The sequence below is a fragment of the Mycetomoellerius zeteki genome, unplaced genomic scaffold, assembly GCF_001594055.1.
Source record: "Mycetomoellerius zeteki isolate Tzet28-1 unplaced genomic scaffold, Tzet1.0 scaffold49, whole genome shotgun sequence".
NCBI lineage: Eukaryota > Metazoa > Arthropoda > Insecta > Hymenoptera > Formicidae > Mycetomoellerius > Mycetomoellerius zeteki.
The window spans coordinates 984,023-1,008,073 of record NW_017257489.1 but is presented as its reverse complement, the minus strand read 5'-3'; the positions used below and the strand labels follow the sequence as shown (position 1 = coordinate 1,008,073).

Genomic DNA, 24,051 nt, shown 5'->3' with positions numbered 1-24,051 from the left:
AAATTTTTGATATTTGATTCTTACAATATTTACTTCAATTCTTTTAAATCTTAAAATATCTTTTGAATTTCAATTTCGAGACGATTTTTCCTCATGGAGAATATTCGAATTTTATTCCTGTAATAGTTTTTAAAATCCTGCTTTATTTATTGTTTAAATTATTTTTCATTATATTACATATTGTTAATACATGAGGATAATTAAATAATACAAAAACGTCATTACCTTCAAAAAGAATTTTTATTGGGATTTTACGGGAAATGTTTTATATAGTCAAAACACAAAAGGAATACTTAATGATGATAAAAAAAATTTTCTCTTGAAAATGAGACCGTTCATCATTAAAATATGTTCAAAATATGTCCCTAAAAATCCGTACAATTTCTTTTTATTCAAAACATTTTTTCTGAAATTAGTACATCTCGCACAAGATACAGTAATTTATTGCAGTATAACACTGTCACCCTGTATATATGATAGGTATAAGCTGAAGTTAATTAAGTGCACTATCCCCGGGCAGCAAAGTGGCTCTGAAAGGTTTCAAACCTTCACCTCGAAGGTTTAAATACCATTTGGATGCAATTTATTATGCTAAGAATAATTAGAATTAATCGTAGCGATGGACTGACGTAAACCGCCATTTCTCGAGCCGATAATTTTTAAGTCTTATATTAAGCAATATAAACACACATCAAAGTTCTGTGATGATATTGTAAAGTAAGAGACGCTCAGATTCTTATACCGAACAGCGGTTCGAGCTGGCGGTTTACGTACTCGCTTTTTTAACACGTCAAGTGCCACCGCTTAAGGGGAGACATACGTAGGGTGTACTGAAACAACCAAAGATAATGTCAAAAAAGTCATAAATTAATGAAACATCAATTTTATAAAATTTTCTAATTGAAATCAGATATATTAAGTAGTTACATGTTAAATATCTGAAACTTTTTATGGAACGTTCTTCTATAAATTTTTAAAGTTTTAATATTCTTAGATTTTGATAAAAAAAAAATCAAATTTCATGTGTAACGATTTAGTAGTTGATCAATTATGAAGGTGTATTGAATAAATAATTGAGATTTTAACACTTTTATCGAGAGAAAACTGTGAAGTTAAAAAAAAGAATAGATTTTTTTGAAGTGATATCTGATGGTTGTTGCGAGACACCTTGTATAAGTTCCAAGCTGCCAATCGATTCTCGTCTGGGTCCAAGAAAAAAAAGAGAAAGCAAGGAAGATGAAAGCGGAAATTTCTTGCATTTCCTTCCAGATCATGCTCCATGACGTAAATTAATAGTAGCCACATCGACCCAGGACGATAGCAATAAAGAAATGCAAACAATTGTTTAGCGGGGCTATTGATAAAGTCTTTTTAGTCTGTATTTAGACAGTATTAGTAGAAAAATGAAAGATCTAGATAGAAGAAATTGAAAGTGGCAATCAGATTGGCAAACTGGACCAGCGAATCTTTGTTTAATAGGTAATTTTAGAGAATATGATACTTATATACAGAAACATTTCTATAGAAAGAGAGAACAAGGAAGAGAGAGAAGAATAAATAAGTAAAAACTGTTAGTTCCTAGTTAACAAAGAGAGATGGGCATGCTTCGATTGTACGTTTAGCGTAAAGTTTGTTGAATCCTCATTTTATATGGGATATTCACAATTAATCGCGACTGTTTTTATATTAATGGATCTCTTATCAATTTGGAATCGGATTTTTCTGTAATGAAAGTAAAAAACCGACTCCAAATCAATTGTAAAATTTATAAAAAATAAACTGTTCTGCTAGTGTTTGAACCCATATAAAAATCGAGGAACATAAGTTTGAAAGATAGTCGGAAATGGTTGTTTGATATCAATTGTTTAATCTTTTTCGACTATCCTCTTTAGCGCTAAGTACACGAAGAAAAAACGGGCTAAAAAGATGTACAAGCCGAGTACCTGGTGAGAACAAGCCGCAACTGTCATGGTAGGGTTGTTTTCAGGATTTTTTCCGTTCTTATTAATGCACAAAAAAGAGAGAAGAAAACAGCCATTTAACGAAATTCGTGTAGAATTTAAAAAAAAAGAACAATTGACTCAAGATTTATTAAAAGCAGATTTTATGTATCCGTGGAACCGAGAGTCTGCAAATGTTAAAGATTAATTAAACCGACCGAGAATCCGTAAATTCCAATATATATCAAAGATTCTATCTTATATAATCACTTTTTAAAATATGTGATACGTCTCATATTCGATACTATGAAACAATACTTACAAATGTAGTATATTTTCATTGGCCCGTATTCAGAACGCGCTTTTATCTCTGAAATTCTATAATATGCGTAACATAAACTATAATATGTTAGCACGCTAACATTGTTGTAAGCACGTTCTGAATACGGGCCATTACTTCTATGTAAAAAACCACGGATTTATAAATCATTATATTTCGAAAAAGGAAGACAAACGTAATGACTCGGCTTAAAAGTTGGATTTGACATATGAATAAGTATGAAACGTGCAATAGATATTGTCGAACCCGTCCAGCGCTAAGCGAGTCATTATCTTCTATATTATTCAATAAGATTCGAAATCTAGAGTTGTAAAATTCTTTCGAGTATGATAATCAAAGTTATTTGAATTTAGAGGTTCCCAGATAGCAAAGCGTGTCTCAGCAAAATCTCGCAAATCTGTGATTGCTTATGATACTGACAACTTGCCGTAGATTTGTCTTCAACGATTTTGAATATATCGACATTGTAGCAACACGCAGACAACAATGTGTATACGTATTGCCAGCAGTTTAACAGCAAGATAGCTACATCAATGTTATCTTGCGTTGTCGACAACAGCATTGTATAATGCTGCATATTACTATGGCAACATGATGGCAATAGTACGAATTTTGATGATGACGATTTTAAAGTTGTCGGCAAATTGCTGGCAAGTTGCTACTCAATGTTATCATATCATGAAAGCATCAAGTTGCCAACAAATGAGGACTCAGTTGCTACAATTCTGGTAGCAACAAGACAAACATATTGCTATCTGGGTTACTATGGTGGACTCAAAAGAGTAATCTCATTTTAATAAACAAATAAAGATCAGAATATTGAAGGAAATCAAATAAAATTTAATAAAATAAAATGAAATTATATATTGAGATATAAATTATGAAAATAAAAAAAAGCTCGTTTAAATTGCCCATCGGACTTGCGAAAGCTCATCGACAATCGTATAATATCGTAACAGGAAGTGATAACAGTTTTTTCATAATCAAACATCGAAAAGTCTGATCTATCAAAGGATAACGCTAATCGCCTTTTCCCGCAATAGATCACATTTGTACATTTCTTGTATGATCTCTATCATTTCTCTTTATTGTGAGATATACAATACTGATAATTATTATTATATTCTCTTATTATGATTTATTTCGTAGTTAATATATACGATGATCGAAGCTGGATCATATATCAAGAAAGAGTATATAATACAAATTTATATTTAAATTGAATTTAGTATTAAATATTTGTTATAAATATTTAAATCTAAATTTATGTTTGAATTAAATTTAGCATTTAATGTATTTATGAAATTAAAAGGCTCGACACAAAACTCAGAAAGCGAGTACTATGATTCCGTCTAGATTACAAAACATAGTTTCTTTTATTTATTTATTTCATAAGTCGACTTATCTTCATTACTACATAATATTCCTTTTTTATGTAAATTTATACATGTACATCATGTGTACATATATTTTTATATGGATCAGTGATCTTTACTTCGTGATTTCTTTACACTGCCAGAAAATAAATGCAGTTATCGATGAGATAACGGAAATTGTAATGACTGGCAATATATCGTGAAAATTATTTCTCATGTCCTTAAGTGATAAATTAGTATCAATTATTAGCTATTAAATTGGTATTAATTAATACTTTTAAACGCCATTAACATATTAATGGTACCAATATTAATTAATTGATACCAAGTTGTTAGTTAATTTTTTAAATATTCAAGCAAATTTTATCAACAATATTGAATTTAAAGAAATTGCAAAATGTTTTCACGTTCAAATGTGGTGTGATAAATGGCGTATCAGTATAACAGAAAAATATTCGAATATATTTAGGAAAATACTCGAGTTTTAGAGAAATGGAGAAAAATGATTAGATTGTAAATTCAAATTTTATTTATCAGAGGATATATATATATATATAAAGATATATGATATTGTATAAATATACAAGTACATGAAACAAAAGTACACAAAAATTTACAATAGAATAAGATATGATACAGGAAAAGAAATACAAAACACAAATGATATAAAAATACAATAAAACTAAAATTGTATATATCGCGGAGACAACTGTAAAAGGAGTGAAAGATCAACGAAGTTATTTAAATAAAGAATGTTCTTTTAATATTGTACAGCAAAATTGAAATTGCAAATTGTAAGCAGTTTCTTAAACTATAAGATTCCTGTGTAATGTATGTAGCTTTACAGTAAAAAATGAACTTTTATAATTTTATAGTATGTATTTTAAAAACCAGTTTTATAATTACAAATTACGATTCTCTCTGTGTATGTTTGGAAATTATTATAAAAATGTTTACGTATCATGTTCTCAAAAACTATTTCTCTTATCTCAATTTTATTAATTATAATAGAAAAAAATCTCCAATAATCTGCTCCTTGTCAGTGGTCTATCCGTTGATATTAATATCGCCGAGACATTCATGAATTTGCGCAAATTATCATTACTACATCGAGAAATTATTGTCATCTTGAGATAACAAGATTCATTCTTTTTTTTGCGTAATTGATATTCGCGAGAACACACGCAACATAACGGCGTTATTGTCGCCGGGAAAAAGAATTTTTCTCATCTAGTCGTATCATGTTCGAAAAGTTCCGAGTATATTATATTTTGTATTTGCATTTCTTAATCGGAAAATTTTCAGATCAACCTAAATACACGAAATAATCAATTATTATTATAATATACAAGTAAAATGATATGTACTAAATGACAAAAACTGTACAAATAGAAGCTATTTTATTCGGATTTGTTTTAAGTACTGATACATTTGAATATAAATTCGAATAAATAATGTATTTTAGTATATGTATTTACTTATATTATCATAATAATAATAATCTATTATGATATAGACTAGCTATGTTAAATAATAAATAAATTCTGATTGTGGTAATAATAGGGAAACACAACCAAATGTGTTCACAAAATTTTTGATACGCATTTTCTATATAAATATGGTAAAATATACGTATTTTACATATGTCATGATAAAATATTGTAATTAAATTAAAGCGCGTGTTCTCGCGTGTTATTTAATAAATAATCTAAGCAAGTAATGATCCACGGAAAATACATGCGGTGTGATTTATATATCTCTTGTGTCTTTGCAAAAGTTTCAGGATTTGCTTTTTTACTATAAAATTTAATGATAAAAGTATAAGAATAATGGATTTATATATATAGAGAGTTGTGAATTATATAAATCAAGCGTTTCATATGAAATTGAAGAATTTTTATTCGTGTTTAAATTATTTTACTAGAAATCGCTTAAAAATTATTTTAAATTTTGATAAATTTATTTTAGATAAATTTTTTATACATTTTTAAATTCATAATAAATTTATTTCTTAAAATCCATAAAAATTTTAATAAACGTTAAAATTGGATTATACTTGTGTGTGTATGTAAATTGAATTGAACTTGTAAATTTGTAAAATTATATATTGAGTTAGATTACAACTAAATTTTCGGATCTAAGTAATATAACATTTTGGAATTTAAGAAAAATAGTAAAATAAGAATAAAAAATGCAAGAATTTTGTTTGTACGATTTTGAAATAGATACATTTATACATGTATTATAAGAAAAGGCATTGGCATTGTATTTTCCATTTAGGATAAATATATCTTTCAACTCGAGATATTTCTACAAGTTTCAAAGATCCGCAAGCTTTTGTAAGAGATTTAAGGAAAGATTGAGAATGAAATTTCACATAAATATTAAAAATAATGATTGTGAGACTGACCAATGTATTTAGCGGATAAACTTTTTACAATGATATGTATGTATTGTATAAATACATAAATATCTCTAAATGTGCGTGTGTGTAGAGGTGAGATTATACGATTAATTTTTTATTTGTGCAAATATATTAATCGCGACTAGATACAACATAAGCGAGGACTGCTATAAAATTAATATATTATTATTAATATATTATGTTGATCAAGAAATTCATTCGTCTTATGTAATCTTTACAAATAAAGTCAATAATGAAATAAATATTAACGAGAGATAAAAATATTAAAAATGTTAATAAAACAAAATACGAATGGACTTTTCGATCAAGAAATTTATATTATATATATTATATATTATATGATTATTATCTCGCGTTATGGTTATTATTACATATATATATACACCGCATTTGTATATATATGTATAAAATAATTCCAATCATTGTGTATAATTAGGGATATACATACTGTGTACATTTTTATAGGGGATATTAATAATTATCATTATTATATCGCGTTCGTCAGCGATAATCTCGTCGGTTCTCGGTAGGCCGGAAGCATCCTTTCGAATTTTGGCCGGAATGTTGTGCAACGGACGGGACGATCGGTCCTTTTTAATAAAATAAGAAAAGAAATACGCCACCTTATATCCATGTACAACTTTGTAATAAATCAGTTTATTTGTAAGCGAGCAGCTTCGTTCTCTTTCAAGTCCGTTATTATATCTTTCAAATCTTTTTCCGTAGAGAAAAAGGACATCTGGTAATTAAGATTGTACTTGACATTTGCATGATACATTATTTACATATAAGATTTAAATATTTTTTTTACATAATTTTTAATTATTGTGTTACAGATTTATGTGCAGGGCTGGGCATATATTTGAAATACTTTTATCTAAAACACGTTATTTGCAATACAAGTATATTTTGTATTTGCATTTCCGCAGAACACATGATTATGTATTTTATATTTAAAATCGAAAGATTGAAGGTTTTTTGTAATTTAAATAATAAGAATGATTGTCAGTCAATCTCTCTCTCTCTCTCTCTCTCTCTCTCTCTCTCTCTCTCTCTCTCTCAGTGTTTGAAATTCAAGATGCAAAATACTTTTAATCTTTCGTTATTAATACTGAAATATAAAATACAAAATACTTGATATGCTTTCATGAAATACAAAGTACAAGATATTTTCATGTTCTCTGTGAGATACAAAATACAATTGTCTTACAAATATTTTTCAAATAAAATATTTCAAATACATGCCCAGCCCTGATATAATCTTATTACGTTAGATTTTTAATGTTAAAAATTTTTTATAACTAAAAATATAGAATTTTGTAAATTTCTAGTTCATCGTTCTTGTCAGCAAAGTTTTTTGGCTCAACTTTTGCACCAGTTCATCTTTCTTCCTCTTCTTTCCTCCTGGAGAGAAAAGGAAGAAAGATGAACTGGTGCAAAAGTTCAGCCAAAAAGAACAGGCCTTTTATCGAGATGGGCTGCATTCGATCGAAAGGTATACTCTAGATTTTTTTAATACGGACCTGATGACGATCTCGTCGATAAAATAACGACCAATGTTCGTTTGGATTCAACTTACTGCTCGCTAAACCAGATGTCGACGTTGTCACTCGGCTTTCATCCTTCGTGCGGTTCGTGCATAACAATTTTTGCGATCACGAACTGGTTCTTCTTTTGTAGTCTAATTATTTTGAGATTGAGAATCATCGAAAGCTCATTAGAGATATGATTAATCGTATCCTACCCCGTCTCGTAACCTTCGATGTGACTGGTACACTGTTGATGAGCAAGTTCGAAGAAAACTACATCAAGATCGGCTCCCAGCATGGTTTACTTATCGAGCCAAGAAAATTGGCGCGAAGTTTTAAGAACAATTTCGCCCAACTTAGCAAAGAGCATCCGATATACGGCAAGCACACCGGGTTGGGATGGAAGAACTGGTGGAGAATGATTGTACATAATGTATTTAAAGAGCAGCATGCCTCTGTGTCGACAGACACGTTGGATAAGGTAATATTAATGATAATAATCTATGGTGACATTCCTTTATTTCAGGTAGCTGTCTTTTAGATTTATTTATTTGTAACCATTTCGACGGCATTTTATTGTTATAACTTGTGGTTTACTTTTACTCAATCATTACAAATTATTTAATAATAAAGCTAAAACTTCAGTATTGAAAATAATTTTCCTGATTAGTTTTTAGCTACTTATTTTCTATTATTGGTTCTATTATTTTGTTATTGAATTATTATACGAAAGATCTTTGATTTCATTTATCGTTCTCTTTTTTAGATCGCTGACAGTCTCATAAGTTGTTATAGTACTAGCAAATGCTGGTACAAATATCCTGGTACCATTGATCTACTTGACTCCTTGCGGAAGAAAAATATCGTTTTAGGAGTAATTTCAAATTTTGATCAACGATTGGAATTAATTCTCAAAGATATTCAAATTCGTCAGTATTTTGCTTTTGTTTTGACTTCGTATGATTTCGGAAAGGAGAAACCAAGCTTGTCAATATTTGAGGAAGCACTAAAATTGATGCAATATCATCGTAAAGAGGAAATATTACCTCAAGAAGCGATGCATATCGGTGACAGAGTAGATAATGATTATTTTGGAGCAAAAAGCGCCGGATGGAATGCTTTATTAATAAATCATGACAATAAGCTTGATGAGAGCAAAGTGCTAAGGGAAGATGTTTTTAAAAATTTGAAAGAGCTTCAAAAACATTTTGATAGCATTCTTAGAACAAATTGTATGATACAGTAATAATTAATTATTCAATAATTTTTTGTTTATTTAATAATATACATATATATATATATAAAGAAATGTATCTATATATATAGATTTATTTGTATTTAACAATAATTTTTATGTAAAATAACTATGCCAAAGATAGTAAAAAAATAGTCTGAAAAGAAAAAATATGTTAAATATGCAAATTTATTAATTTATACATATTAAATATTTTTTTATGTTTTTCACATTTATGTATTTATATACTTGTGCAATTTCAATTTTTTTTTATTATATCATATATGTATATTTTTAGATATTTAGGACATCTCTTAGTACAATTGGTTCATTTGTGTCACATTCTTTTTTTTGTCTAAGAGAGCATCAAGTAATCAATTATAACATTTAAATACAATTTTTTTTTAAATATACAACTTTGTAAATACTTTCTAAAGATGTTAAAGTGATAAAAATTGATTGGGACACGAATAATTCATCATATGTAGTAAAAGAAAATCATCGTGTGTATTAAAGGGATACCTATATATAGATATTACAAATTGTAATGTATTTTCTATTATAGGTTTATCAAAAAGAATTTATTGTGAACATATTTATAGACATTAAGAATTAAGCACAAATTTATTTTTATTAAATGTACAAACTAAAATGGATATTAAGAGAATATTTACGCTATAATAAAATTTTAGAAAATTACACGCATTACTTTTTACAGAAATCACACACACACACACACACAAAATTCTAATTATATTGTAATTAATATAATTTTTTATTTATATATCGAAAATTGAAATTTGTAAAAGAAAATCATCGTGTGTACTAAAGGGATACTTATATATAGATATTACAAATTGTAATGTATTTTCTATTATAGGTTTATCAAAAAGAATTTATTGTGAACATATTTATAGACATTAAGAATTAAGCACAAATTTATATTTATTAAATGTACAAACTAAAATGGATATTAAGAGAATATTTACGCTATAATAAAATTTTAGAAAATTATACGCATTTTTACAGAAATCACACACACACAAAATTCTAATTATATTGTAATTAATATAATTTCTTGTTTATATATCGAAAATTGAAATTTGTAAAAAGAATAAAATAGAAAATGATAAAAAAATCTGTAAATTACACTTTAAAATCTTGTTATGTGTAAATATTAAGACTATGATGACACACTATATATAATATACCGATATGGAGACGGAAACACGGTCACGATTCATAGATATTTAAATGTAACGCGTATAATCGTGTATACAATCGGTGCAGATTCGCGTGTCGAGAGACTGCCTACTCCAGGCATTTAAGTGTGCTGTGCGCATATATGCATATACGATCCGACGTTTGCGTAGGCGGACTGTGAGAACGGGCGTAGGAGATCGGGGAATTGGGAAGGGGCGATGCGAGGAGAGCCGGGAAGTAGACGCGTGCAAGCGGCGTCGCGCCGTTACACTCGTTGGTGGTCCACGGTGGAGCCCGTTCGCGCGTCGTCTGGCGTCGTCCAGCATCCGATCTATGGAAGATTAATGGGAGATGTACGATCGATAACGATCGCTCGACGGCGGTGATTTTCGTCGATGGACGCGCTGCCTAACCTCAAAAACAGCCCTGATACGTCGGTCGGTTTCGTGAACAGTGAGAGGAGTCTTGAGTGTTCGGACAGAGATTTTCTTACCTCACGGGGATAAAATGAGGGGGATCGGGATATGGGGCTTGCTATCGCTCGTGGGAAGCTGCGTCGTTCTGGCCGATCCCGAGGCCGATCCTTCGGAGGAGCTGTTCAGTCGGCTGCAGCTGCCGAAAAATCGCAATGAGGACAAGTGTTACGATGAGAACAGCAGGCCGCAGGTTCGTCTCGATTGTTTATGTTGTTTATATGTACATTGAATAAAAAAATGAAGAATCTATATATTATATTATAGTCTTTATTATCGCGTAGAAATAATCCTCAAAAAAGAAGAATGTTATATAAATAAGTTATTTCATTTAAATAAAACTGTGAACGAATGAAAACACAATCAATGTATTTGTTAGAATTTTGCAATGATTCTTGTATTCTTTTTTTCATTAAAAAATGCACCTGGAAGACGCGCAAAATTTTTTTCTATTCAATATATATATGTATCTCAATATATTTTATTTATATTTTTATTAATTTTTTATATAACGTGAATAATTGAAAATCTTGTTTTGTATTTTAATATTTTTTAACATAATTCTTAATTATTATGTAACACTTGTCAGCTTTATGTAATGTTATTACGTTTATAGTTTTTTAATATGCTTGTAATTGTTTTGGTATTATTTCGTTATTTATTAACACATTTTTATGTGACATTTTATTTTTTCAAATAAATCCTCGTGCAAATATCATTTTTGAATACCTAATTGTGGCTGTCCAACTTTTCGCATCTTTAATTAAATCAGTACGATTTGGTAGCTCTGTATTTCGGGAGGATGTTAAGGTTATCATGAGGTTATTCCAAGTTGCTTGAACCCGCAGATAAATTGTGTGGGCCACGATATAAATGGACAAGATATCATTCGCGAAGTCCGCGAGATATAGTTTCTATATTAGAAATAGAATCCTTTCCTATATATTCGCGATTATGAATTGAGAATTAAACTTCATTGAATTTCTTATATTAGTATCCATAGATTAATATATAATATATAGATTAATATATAATTGTATATATTTAAAAATAATATGTTTAATATATATACATATAATAAAATAATATATTATTTTAATTTAATTAATCTTTAAAATAAACTTGATCTACATATTCTTGATCTTCATATATCTGCAAAATAAAAGAAACTGTTTATAATAAACGTATCATTCTGTTAATATAATATAATAAAAAAGTTTGTTATTAAAAAATATTTATAAAATAATATATATTACTAATTTTAATTTTAATTTAATTTTAAATAATAAGGAATTTCTCAAAGGGGTATCGTTATATAAAAAATATAAAATAATACAACATAATCTTAAATTTGTTAGAATTTAACAGAATATATAACAGAAAGTAACTGTAGAACAATACTTTTCAGAAATAAATTAATAAATATTACGTTAAAACATTTCTTTATTTCATTTAATTTTCATGTAATATTTATTCAATTTATTTGAGTTATCTAACTATAATAAAAAATATGCAAAATTTAGCGCATATTCTGGACGTTGGCGTGTTTTAGAGATGTATACCACCATTTGAAAATGCAGCTTTCAACGTGCTGATAGAGGCGACCGACACATGCGGCGAGGATCGTCCAATCGAATTCTGTAAGCAGACAGGCGTGCAAAAGAAGTCATGCGAAATTTGCCGACGCGGCGACCACTCAGCTTCTTTCCTTACCGATCACGACAATAATGACAATGCTACCTGGTGGCAATCGGACACTATGTACGAAGAGTATCCCAACCAGGTCAATCTCACCCTCCCTCTAGGTGCGTTTTCGTTGCAATATATCCGGGACACCCTGTAGAAGGTCTCTATGTCTCTTCATTGAGAGACGTTCAGTTTCTGGTTTATACTTTCTCTTTTTTTTCTGCGTCTCTTTCACTCTGTCGCTCATATACATATTCTTTTTTTCTCTCATCCTACTTCCTTATCTATGAGGATGTATGCGCGATGAGATAAATCATAACAGTGTATAGAGGATGATGAAGAAATCACAGAAGAGCTCTCATGAGCTTTAAAAGCGAATTTATTATTATGAATTTATTCTTGTTCCTAACTGATTTAAGAATCTAGTTTGGGAGTTGGAATATTTTAACTTAGAAGTTTTTTAAGTCTTACAGCATTATTTTTAGAGATTTGTTATAATTCATTATTTTATTATATTCTTTGTTTTAAAATACGATACTGTTTCAGTGCCACTACAATGGTTTTTCTATCTCATAAAAATTAATTTTTTATTTGCTATTTATATATATTTTAGATTACTCTATTTTATTATATATGTAATTATCTACATATCTTTATTTACATTTCATTTTTTCATCATTTTTTTTATTCTCATCATATTTACCGCGTTATTTACTGCTCTATTATACTGGCGAAACTCGTTATTTATTGTTATGCAATTTTCGCTATAAAACTCTTATCAAAGTCTGAGCGTATAAGCAGCAGCTTCTGCTTTTTGGAGTGCCGCTCGTATCGTGTTTCTTGTCTATAAACTTATGTTCAGTGACATATTAATAAAGCTTATTATTATTATTGTTATTACATTATATTTTTATATTATACTTTTTATTTATGTTTTATAATATTCTGATTTTAAAATTAGGAAAGACATTTGACATAACATACGTCAGAGTACTGTTCGAGTCGCCCCGGCCGGAAAGCTGGGGTATCTACAAGCGGAAAAACGAGAAGTCGCCGTGGGAGGCTTATCAGTTTTATTCAGCGACGTGCCGGGACACGTACGACCTGCCCGAATCTAAAGAAACCATTCGCGGTGACGACACCCGCGTACTATGCACCTCGGAATTCTCTGACATCTCTCCACTTACCAAAGGCACCGTCGCCTTTTCGACCTTGGAGGGCCGACCTTCCGCCTATTATTTTGAGACCAACACCGAACTTCAGGCAATTAAATAATTAAAAACAATTTTTTCTATTTATAATATATAATACAATAAAAATTTGTATTTTATGATATATCAAAATTATTTTGATTTATTAACGAGATCAGGGAATTGTTGTAATCAGCCATAATCGAAATTAAGAATGGTTGATTAAAGAATAGTTTAATAAACTTAAAGTAAGAAATTTAAAGTAAAAAGTAATTTGAAAGAATAAGACTTTTTTAACTATACAATTAAGTTTTTTTTTGTAGTTTGTTTATCATAATTGTTTAACGGGTGGCTTAAGAAACGCGATTTGTTTTATAGGAATGGGTGCAAGCATCGGATTTGAAAATTACTCTAGACAGATTGAACACGTTCGGCGATGAGGTTTTCGGCGACGCGCAAGTGCTGAAATCTTATTATTATGCGATAGCTGATATAGCAGTCGGTGCGAGATGCGCTTGCAATGGCCACGCCGGAGAATGCGTAAACAGCACCAGTGTCGACGGCAAAACTCGCAGAGTCTGCCGGTAATAAGTCCTATTAGCAATTTTTTATATATACTTATATATACAATTATGCGCTCGTTTATTAGCATGCTTGCGATCGTCTGTCTTATAAGTTTGGCGGAACTGGTACTACTCTCTCCAAGGACATACAATGTAATGAACGTAAATTAAATAATGAAACATTTGAACATAATATTAAACAAATAAAACGTGATAAAACATTTTATTTCCAATAAACTAATATTTTAAAAAATAAAAAAATTAAATTAGGATCTTCAAATTATTAAATATAGTAATTTTTGTCATTTTACTATCATCTTTGACAAAATTGTAAGTAATGTTACAATATAATAGATAATTACTAATTAGAAAATTTATTCGCAGATGCGAGCACAACACCGCTGGTCCAGACTGCAACGAATGCCTACCTTTTTACAATGACGCTCCTTGGGGCCGTGCCACAACTACCGATGCGCACGAATGCAAACGTAAGTATTCAGTAAACATTGGATGTATATTTTAATACAATATTATATATATGCATATTTAATACATTTTTAAGAATAATGTGCAACAGATTTTGCACATCACACATAATTCCTTAATAAATCTGGAAAAATCGGTATTATATATTTAATTAAATATCAAAAATAATATAGACAGCTATTGAAAATCCATGATTTCATTAATTTAAAGCAATTTTAGTAAATTGTAGGAGAGGATTTAAAATACATGAAGCAAACAAAAGTTTAGATGTTATTATTGAGAGAGAGTTAAATAAATAATGAAAATAAGAATTATTTTTAAATCCTTTGTTATAATTTTATTTATTTTTCCGTTCTTGATCGTTTTTATTTCTAATTCCATATAATTATCCAAATAATATTTTAATTAAAAGGTTGCTGTGTTAATCTAATCTAAATCAATTTAGAAAAGAAATAAAATCAAACTAAAGTTGTGTAATGAGAGAAGATAATAGAATATAACTGTATTAAAACGCCTTGTATTTCTATATCTTTGTTGCAAAATGTTGACGGATATGTTACACGTAATGAAATCAATCAAATTATCAGAAGCCATAATTGATTACATGTAAAAACAGGTTTTTTATTTTTAGTTTAATGTTTAGTAGAATTTTATTCGCAAATAACTCGCTTTACTGAAATAACTGCACGAAAAACTACATCATCTTGGTTTTTCTCTGTATATTGCTGTCCGTATCGAATGAGGAACATGGTGCGCATTGCAAAGACCATAACCGACTACACCTTCGCCAGTATTACCTGATACCAGCTTTGCCTTTTACGTTCATCTGCCGCTCTCTTGAGTGGGGATGCACGGCTTGTGGCGAAGGTACACGGCCGTTCAATGCACTTCTGTCTGCATTCGGTGTACCACAATAAAGAGTACAACTGTTCAATAATCCTCGAAATTCCTAATAAAAGACATAATAAAAAATATATTTTCGAAAAATATCTAGAGATCAATCTAAGGAAGTGTATTCTAAGTTATAATCGCATGAAATATAAGTGACAGTGATCTAAGATGTGTAATAGTTGAAGTAACAATTCGATAGTTAAACTAGAGTGCAATTAAATATATAAGTATATGATTAAACAGTTGTAATTAGATTATAATAATATAAGCAGTAATAAAATAAATTATAATGCATCGACCTTTGTGAATATTCTCATATCGAAAAAATGAAATTGATCACGTTGTTAATGATAGCTGATTGCATACTGCTGTGTACGCCACGGAATGAAATACGCCCTTGGTATTCAGGATCCAGTAATTAATTATTTATAATATATCGTTTGTATTATATAAAATTATTCATAATAGCATTATGTGAATTTTTACATAAAATAGAAAAATTAACATTTTAAATAAAACTTTTATGTCTTCGTATAAATTTTTCAACTTTGAACTTCAATATTAAGTTATTATTTAAAATTATAATTATCAAATAAATATAATTACAATTAATTAATATAATTATTAGATTCATTATTTGTTTTGATACAACTCATTCTTGACATCTTCTTGCATTATTCTTTTTTTGTAATATAATAAATTTTAATATTTAGTGTTTAAATAGCGATATTATTCTTATGAGAAGCAGAGTGTATTTGGGCCCGGTTTTCCATTATCTGGTTAACTTGTAGTTAGGCTTGTTTATCCAATGGTCTTCATCTATGATAATGTCATGGATGAAGCCCATTAGGTGAAACATCAGGTTAAGCTTAACCACAAGTTAACCACAGATAATGAAAAACTGGGCCTTGGTGTTTCTCTTTCTCATGCATTTAAAAATTCTACAATTAATAATCTATTAATTCGATTACTTATTACTTCTTGTAGCTTGCAACTGCAACGGGTACTCGGACAGATGTTATTTCGACAAGGAATTGTATAAGCTATCGGGTCATGGAGGTCATTGCTTGGATTGTCGAGCAAATCGCGATGGTGCCAATTGTGAGCGTTGTCGCGAAAACTATTATCAACGGCCCGAGGATAATTATTGCGTTGCGTGCAACTGTAATGAAATTGGTAATGATGCTATAATAATATTAAATAATACAAATTATGATGATTGTATATTTGATAAAATTGTGAATTAACATCATAATTTTTCTCAATATAAATACAAATTAATTTATATTAAAATCTCTCTCTTTACCTTTCTCTGTCTCTCTCTTATGATAAAGTAATAAATTAAAGTATAATGAATTGCAGGTTCGAGAAGCTTGCAATGTAACAGCGAGGGTAAATGCCAATGTAAACCTGGTGTAACAGGGGATAAATGCAATCGTTGTGCAGCCAACTTTTATAATTTCGGTTCGCAGGGCTGTACTTCATGCGAGTGCAGCTTGGCAGGATCGGCGAACAATGTTCCCAACTGCGATACTATCACAGGAGTTTGCGTCTGCAAAGAAAACGTCGAGGGAAAACGCTGCAGAGAGTTAGTCCTGCTATATTATTCAACCAAATATTCTTTGGAAAAGAACATTAAATTAATCAATTTGCACTTTATATATTGACTGTCAATGGCTGTGTGTGCGTTCGGCAAAGAAAGCAGCTTTGCAACTGTTAAAATTCTTCAATATGATTGATTCTTGCTTTTGGTTTCTTATAGATCTAAACATATAAACCAATCATCTTGAAGAATTTTACAACAGTTGCAAAGCTTTCTCTGCTGAACGCAGCCAATGTTTTAATCGTTTTAAATGAGGAACTTATCGCTTTTTGATTTTTTAGCTTATATTATTATCGAAAAATAGTTGAGATATTATCTGTACCAGATTATATAGGACTTCTTCCATATTATGTTTTAACATCGTTTCAATAATGATTCTTTGATCAATTTGGAGTCAATTTTCTATTACTGTGAATCTGATTTTTTAAATTAGTCTCTGTTGACTTCGTTCTACTCCTCGAAAGTCGAAATTAACCCGAATGCCGAAATTAACTAGGTGTCGTCCAGGATTCTTCAATCTGGCAGTAGATAACGAGTTCGGTTGCACTCCCTGTTTCTGTTACGGCCATTCCTCAGTCTGTCGACCGGCAACCGGTTACTCGAAGTTGTTCATTGAGAGTATGTTTGTGCGAGGAAGCGAGCGTTGGTCCGCGTCTGTGGCCGGTAATCCGATTCCATTGCATTACGATGCACTGACGCAGACGATCTCGGCTACTGCACTCGACCGTGACAATGTGTACTTTCTCGCGCCCGATAAATTTCTGGGAGACCAGCGAGCGTCATATAATCAGCACATATCGTTCATACTGAGGATAGGAGAAGCTGGACCGGCTCCTACAGCGCGTGATGTAATTTTAGAAGGTGGTAACGGCGAGCAGATCACACAGCCAATCTTTGGCCAGAACAATCGTTTACCGACTGTTACGGTAAGGGTTTTTATTTCACTACATTTTCTCGTAATATTACATTAATTAATGTGATTATCTTTGCAGCCTCAAGAATACAAGTTTAAATTGCATGAGCACGTCAACTACGGCTGGCAACCACGATTATCTTCTCGTGCCTTCATGTCAATTCTGTCAAATTTGACCGCCATAAAGATTCGTGGGACTTACACTCATCAAGGCCGAGGATTTTTGGACGATGTGAAATTAGAGACGGCTCATCGCGGTGCAGCCGGCGAGCCGGCCGATTGGGTGGAACACTGCCAGTGTCCTCATGGCTACGTCGGTCAGTTTTGCGAGTCGTGCGCACCCGGATTTCACCATGATCCTCCCAACGGTGGTCCCTTTGCTCTTTGTGTTCCTTGCAACTGTAATGGGCACGCCGATATTTGCGAGGCGGAGACTGGTAATTTTATTATATCATAGGCTTCAAAAAGGAATAAGTCAAACTGAATTGCAGAAGTAAAACATTTGTTTTATTTAGTCTTTAAAAAAAATCAGATTTATTTATTGTCGCGTTACTTTTTGTCAAATTATATTTGTTTAATAAATTTTATGTTTTTTCGAGTATATTGCAATTCTTGCTTGTTCTGATCTAACAATTTCTGAAAAAGTGATAAATTCTTAGAAATATGTAGATATTTTAAAGTGTCTTTTTAAATGTTTAATAATACTTTGAATATATTTTTTTTCTATATTTTAGGGCAATGTATCTGTCAGCATAATACTGCAGGAAGCAATTGCGAGTTATGTAGTAGGGGATACTACGGTTATCCATTGAAAGGAACTCCAGACGATTGCAAACCATGTCCTTGTCCCGATAACGGACCTTGCATTCTTCTGGGCAACAATCCAGATCCCATCTGCTCCGAATGTCCTATTGGCAGGACTGGTAAGCATATACATAGTTTTTACAAATACATTTTCTAAATACTTAAATATAACATTTCAATTAAAAAAAAGAAGAATTTAATTAATTGGTACTTTTTATGTTGTTTTCCTTCTTTCTTTTTTAATTTATCAAAAAATATATGAAATGTTCTTGTGCAGGACCTAGATGTGAAACGTGCTCCGACGGTTATTATGGAAGTCCTGAAAAAGGTCTCGCTTGCCGTCCTTGCGATTGCAACAACAATATCGATTTAAATGCAGTTAGAAATTGTAATCACGAAACAGGAGAATGTCTCAAATGTGTCAATAATACAGCAGGCTTTCATTGTGAGGAATGTCTAGCTGGTAAATATAAATTAAGAATTATTTTATAATATATATATATTTATAAAATCTATTAGATAATATTTCTTTCACATATTGTAATTTCTGTAATGTATTATATAATATTTAATTACGTTTTATATTATGTTTTATATATTAGGATATTATGGAGATGCGTTATCAGATCGCAAAGAAGACGGATGTAAGTTATGTGAGTGTTATCCACCGGGCACTTTGGAACTTGATGATGGAAGAGTTGCACCTTGCGACCAATTAACAGGACATTGTGCCTGCAAGCCGCACGTCGTAGGTCGCAATTGTGACAAGTGCGAGGAAGGCTATTATCATATTATGAGTGGGGAGGTAAAATCTCCTAAATTAAAATAAAAAACAGACGATTTTAATAATAAATGATATAATAATTTGTTAAATTATCAATTAACACATTAATTTAATTAATGTATTTGTCTCATATAAAAAATTTATATCTGTGTTGCAGGGTTGTACACCTTGTAATTGCGATCTTGAAGGTTCTTACAATCGCACTTGTGATCCGATAACAGGACAATGTCAGTGTCGACTTGGAGTAACGGGTCAACGTTGCGATGCCTGTGAGCCCTATCAATATGGATTCAGTCGCGAGGGCTGCAAGCCTTGCGATTGCGACAGTATTGGATCGCAAGATTTGCAATGTGACGCAAACGGACAATGTCCTGTAAGTTCCTATACCTACATAAAATTAAATAGTTGATAAAAATAAATTGCAGCAAAATGAGTGTTCATTAGATTTTAAATTATATAAAATTATATTTTAAATAAAAAATGGTTGTTCAGTTCCTTGTATATATCAAACCATCATAAACATATATAAATATTTTTTATTTTTTGGATTTTTATTTTAGGTAATAAATTTGCTTCTTTGTATTTTTTGCTTAATATTTTTGACGATTGTTGGCAGTGCTTGACAAACGTTGAAGGCAGACGATGTGATCGCTGTAAGGAGAATAAGCATAACCGCCAGCACGGCTGTGTTGATTGTCCTGACTGTTACAACCTTGTACAGTCGGCGGTCAATGATCATCGACGACGTTTGGCTGAGCTCGAAGACACTCTTTATAAGATCAACAGCAGTCCCACTGTCATCAAAGACTCGGATTTTGAGAAAGAGCTCAAGAACGTTCAAGATAGAGTAAAAACGTTATTGACTATCGCCAAGCAAGGATCTGGCAGTAAATATCATTATTATTATTATTATTATTATCACGTCTGAATCTATTTAAAATTTATTTAAAATATTGAGAATTAAGTAATAATTATATGTCATTAAAGTTAAATAATGAAAAATTTTTTAAATGATCTTTAATACTATTTATTATAATGAAAACTATAAACAGCTGATATGTTGTGATTTTGCTTATAATTAAAAATATGTATAATGACAGGGTATTGTTTGTAATATTGTAAAAGTAAAAGCTGATATCCCCTTTAGGTGAGAATAAAACGTTGGTAGAACAGTTAGACGAACTGCGTGAACAATTAAATAAAATTGACAAGATCTATCAAACCGTGGACGTGACAGCAAATGATGCACGCGATATAATTGAGGAAGGTTTAATCAGTATTGATGAGGCAGAGAAAGTCTTGGATAAAATCTATGAGCAGTTAACGGTAAATAAAATTTTGCTTCTTTATAATAATTTTGAATATTGACTTCGAAGAGTTTCAAAAGATTATTTAGAAATGCATTATTTTGGCAACGTAATATTCATTAACACATATAAGCTACAAAATTTCTTTTATCTCCCTTGTCCTTATTTCGCGTAAAAAATTTGATTGCAATTTCATAAATAACTTTTATTCTAAGTTATAAGTTATAAATTTGATAATTTTTTTTACAATGAATGGCAGGAGGCAGAGGACTATTTGGGTACGGATGGAGCGAGTGCTTTAAGTTCAGCGAAATTGCGTGCTGAACAAGTCGGTCAACAAAATCAACAAATGACATCGATCGCACAGGAAGCCCGTCTACTCGCTGAAGTGTATGTATTTTATATTGTAAATATGTGTAAATTTTTAACTTATTTTATGACTAAAAAGGTTTCTAGAAAATTAGTTCCAATTTTCAATTTTTGTTATTTATATTGATAACAATAAACTAATTCTTAATTCTAAAGATCTTTTTAAAAATAAAAAATAAAGAATTATTTATAAATTATTATTAAAAAGATTATTATAAAGGTTCTTTTGATTATAGTTTTACTAAGAAATTTTCGATGATTATATATTGTTATATAATATTATTATTCAATATTCATTATTTTTTTAGAAATACGAACGAAGCCAAGAAGCTTCATATGTTAGCAGAGCAGGCGCGAAACACGACAATGGAGGCTTACAATCTCGCAAAGCAAACGATATCGAAATATTCCAATATAACGTGAGTGAAATTTCCTTTTTTTCTTTAATAATTTTATTTAATATTTGCAATCTTCTTACATAATCACTACATCTAGATTATAAAAAAAATTCTATGCAGGGATGAACTAAGGAATCTGGAGAACAAACTGGCGCAATTGGATGATCGTATGGACGAAGTGAAGAATCTCACTGCCATAGCAGCTACTAAATCCTCAACTGTTTCTCAGGAAGCGTTAGATTTGTTAATTCTCGATTTAACGCTTCCTCAAGTCGATATCGAGCAATTGCGACAGCAAATAGAAAGCGTTAGCAGTGAGGTAATTACAAAACATTATAAATAAATATACAGATGAAAAAATAATATATGAATTTGAATAAAAAGGAATTAACTAATCTAAAAAAATAATAATAAAGGCTAGTACTAATACAAAATGTAAATAATCTATGTATTATGAAATAGAGCTTACAGATAAAAGAGCAGGCACAACTCTTATTGGAGCAAAACGAGAATTTTATCAAAGAAATGACAGAAAAAATTAAAAAAAGCGAAGAACTTTTAGAAAGAGCTCAAGATCAACAAGCTGCAACTGCCGAACTGTTAGCTGAATTAGATGAAGCTAACGAGACGGCAAATGATGCTGTTAAACGTGGCGATCAGACACTGAAAGAAGCTCAGGAAACTTTAAAGAAATTAGGAGGTAAGTTTTTCAAAAAGAAATTCTAGAAATATATGTTTCATTCTACGAAATTAGAAAAACGAGAAAATTCACAAATTTATTCTTAAAATTTTTTTCTTTAAAAAAACTTTTTTTATTATAATTTTTGTATTAGAATTTGATGCTGAGGTGCAACGCGAACGTGTTAAAGCTCAGAGTGCTTTGAAGGACATCCAGAAAATTGAAGAATTGATCAACAATGCTAATATGCAAGCTAGAGAAACGGAGAGAGTGCTAAATGGATCGGAGGGTAACGCTAAAAGTGCACGCGAAATTGCGCAAAACGCTCAGGTATTATCAGGGCGAGGAGCAGCCTGATACTACGTTGGCATTCCAAGAATGGATCTGAACACGGAGAAAACCCGCGAAACGCAAGATTGTCATATATAAAAAATATTGAATTATTGTATAGTAAATTTATTATTGCATTTTTTAAATTAAAATTGTAACTTTTGTATATTTTTAAGTTTTATCTTTTTATATTTATTCATTGATATTTATTTTTATTCTTATACACTTATTATCTATTATATATATCTGAATTATTTTTTTATTTCATTCATATATTATTATATGATAATATTTATGTCATAACATTTTATTTATTATTACAGACTTATGCGGATAGAGCGAGCATTAATGCGAACGAAATCAGAATGGAAGCAAATAAAACTAAAATCGAAGCTTTGCGGCTCGGGAAAGAAGCTGAGAAGTTGCACCTCCGAGTTGATACTACGGATTCGATGATCAGACAGTATGAAATTCAGATGGCCAAGGACGCTAATATTACCGCCGAGGTAAGAATTTAATTAAATTAGATAAGGGAAGGAAAAAAGAGTAATGAATAAAATATTGTTAATTAATTAATCGGTAAAAGAACCAGAGCTATTTTTTCTAATTCAATTATTTCTCAATTAAAATTGAAGCAAATATTTAAAATTCTAATTTTTAGGCAAACTATAAAGTTGGCCAAGCGAAGACCAATGTGACTCTGGCGTCGCAACAAGTCGATAAAGCCTTATCCGAAGTTGCCGCAATCATCAGGGAGCTCGAAAATCTACCAGAAATCGGTGAGTTCCAATTCCTTCAATCATTTGGTTTTTAAACCTCAGATTCGTCTATCTCTAACATATATAAAAGCTTATTTCTGAGCGTTGCGTTCTATAATCATATTAAATATTAAGTATATATTATTAATTATATTCATATTATAAAATTCAATTCGATATTTTTTCTTATGTAAAGAATAAACTTTAATTTTGTAATTTAGACGATGCCGATTTGAATCGCTTAGAAGAACGTTTGATTGCTGCTGAAAAAGAAATTAAAGCCGCAAACCTGGATCAGCGGATCCGTGCATTGACGGATGCGAAGAATCTACAAACGCAATGGGTTAAAAATTACGAAGATGAAGTCAGCAGACTGCGAATTGAAGTGGAGAACATCGATGATATTCGAAAAGCTTTACCAACTGATTGTTATCAGCGTGTCCGTCTTGAGCCTTGAAATTTATTCCCTTACGTTTTATTCATTTTTGTGTCATTTTTTTAGAAATATATATTATAAGCTATATATAAAACATTTTCCTATGTATCCTTAAGTTAAGACTCAAGGATTTAAAAATTTTGTTTAGATTGAGAATCTTTATTTTAGATTATTAAAACCATTTTCTTAAAAAAAGGATATTAGTAAAATTTTAGTACGTAATATTATTTGAAAATCCAGATTAGTCTCTTGATTTTCCTGCAATAAGTAAATCTCTTAAATAATAAGATAAAGATGACCAAGTTTTTAAAGAAATTTACTTAATTTTAAAACA

General features: G+C 30.4%; 2 protein-coding genes across 2 annotated transcripts; both read left to right on the top strand.

Moving 5' to 3' along the window:
* The first annotated feature begins 7,668 nt into the window (after nt 1-7,668).
* Nucleotides 7,669-8,856, top strand: LOC108727396 (rhythmically expressed gene 2 protein). The gene is made up of 2 exons (XM_018455512.1): nt 7,669-8,091; nt 8,377-8,856. The coding sequence occupies exons 1-2, from the start codon at nt 7,807-7,809 to the stop codon at nt 8,854-8,856; spliced, it is 765 nt and encodes a 254-aa protein (XP_018311014.1). The 5' UTR covers nt 7,669-7,806.
* Nucleotides 8,857-10,554: 1,698 nt separating this feature from the next.
* On the top strand, nt 10,555-23,783 carry LanB2 (laminin subunit gamma-1). The gene is made up of 23 exons (XM_018455578.1): nt 10,555-10,713; nt 12,073-12,325; nt 13,168-13,469; nt 13,775-13,980; nt 14,344-14,447; nt 16,324-16,512; nt 16,699-16,924; nt 17,436-17,865; nt 17,932-18,289; nt 18,587-18,775; nt 18,934-19,119; nt 19,259-19,461; nt 19,598-19,813; nt 20,057-20,327; nt 20,588-20,766; nt 21,007-21,137; nt 21,425-21,535; nt 21,635-21,833; nt 21,977-22,214; nt 22,348-22,523; nt 22,847-23,029; nt 23,185-23,302; nt 23,503-23,783. Exons 1-23 carry the CDS (start codon nt 10,555-10,557, stop codon nt 23,736-23,738), a joined length of 4,863 nt encoding a protein of 1,620 aa, XP_018311080.1. The 3' UTR covers nt 23,739-23,783.
* The last annotated feature ends 268 nt before the right edge of the window (nt 23,784-24,051 follow it).

Coding starts and splice junctions, on each gene's coding strand:
- LOC108727396 (XM_018455512.1), top strand. CDS start 7,807: ATGATTAATCGTATCCTACCCCGTCTCGTAACCTTCGATGTGACTGGT. Junction 8,092..8,376: donor CGACAGACACGTTGGATAAG/GTAATATTAATG, acceptor TCTCTTTTTTAG/ATCGCTGACAGTCTCATAAG.
- LanB2 (XM_018455578.1), top strand. CDS start 10,555: ATGAGGGGGATCGGGATATGGGGCTTGCTATCGCTCGTGGGAAGCTGC. Junction 14,448..16,323: donor CGATGCGCACGAATGCAAAC/GTAAGTATTCAG, acceptor TACTTCTTGTAG/CTTGCAACTGCAACGGGTAC. Junction 21,138..21,424: donor GCCCGTCTACTCGCTGAAGT/GTATGTATTTTA, acceptor TTATTTTTTTAG/AAATACGAACGAAGCCAAGA.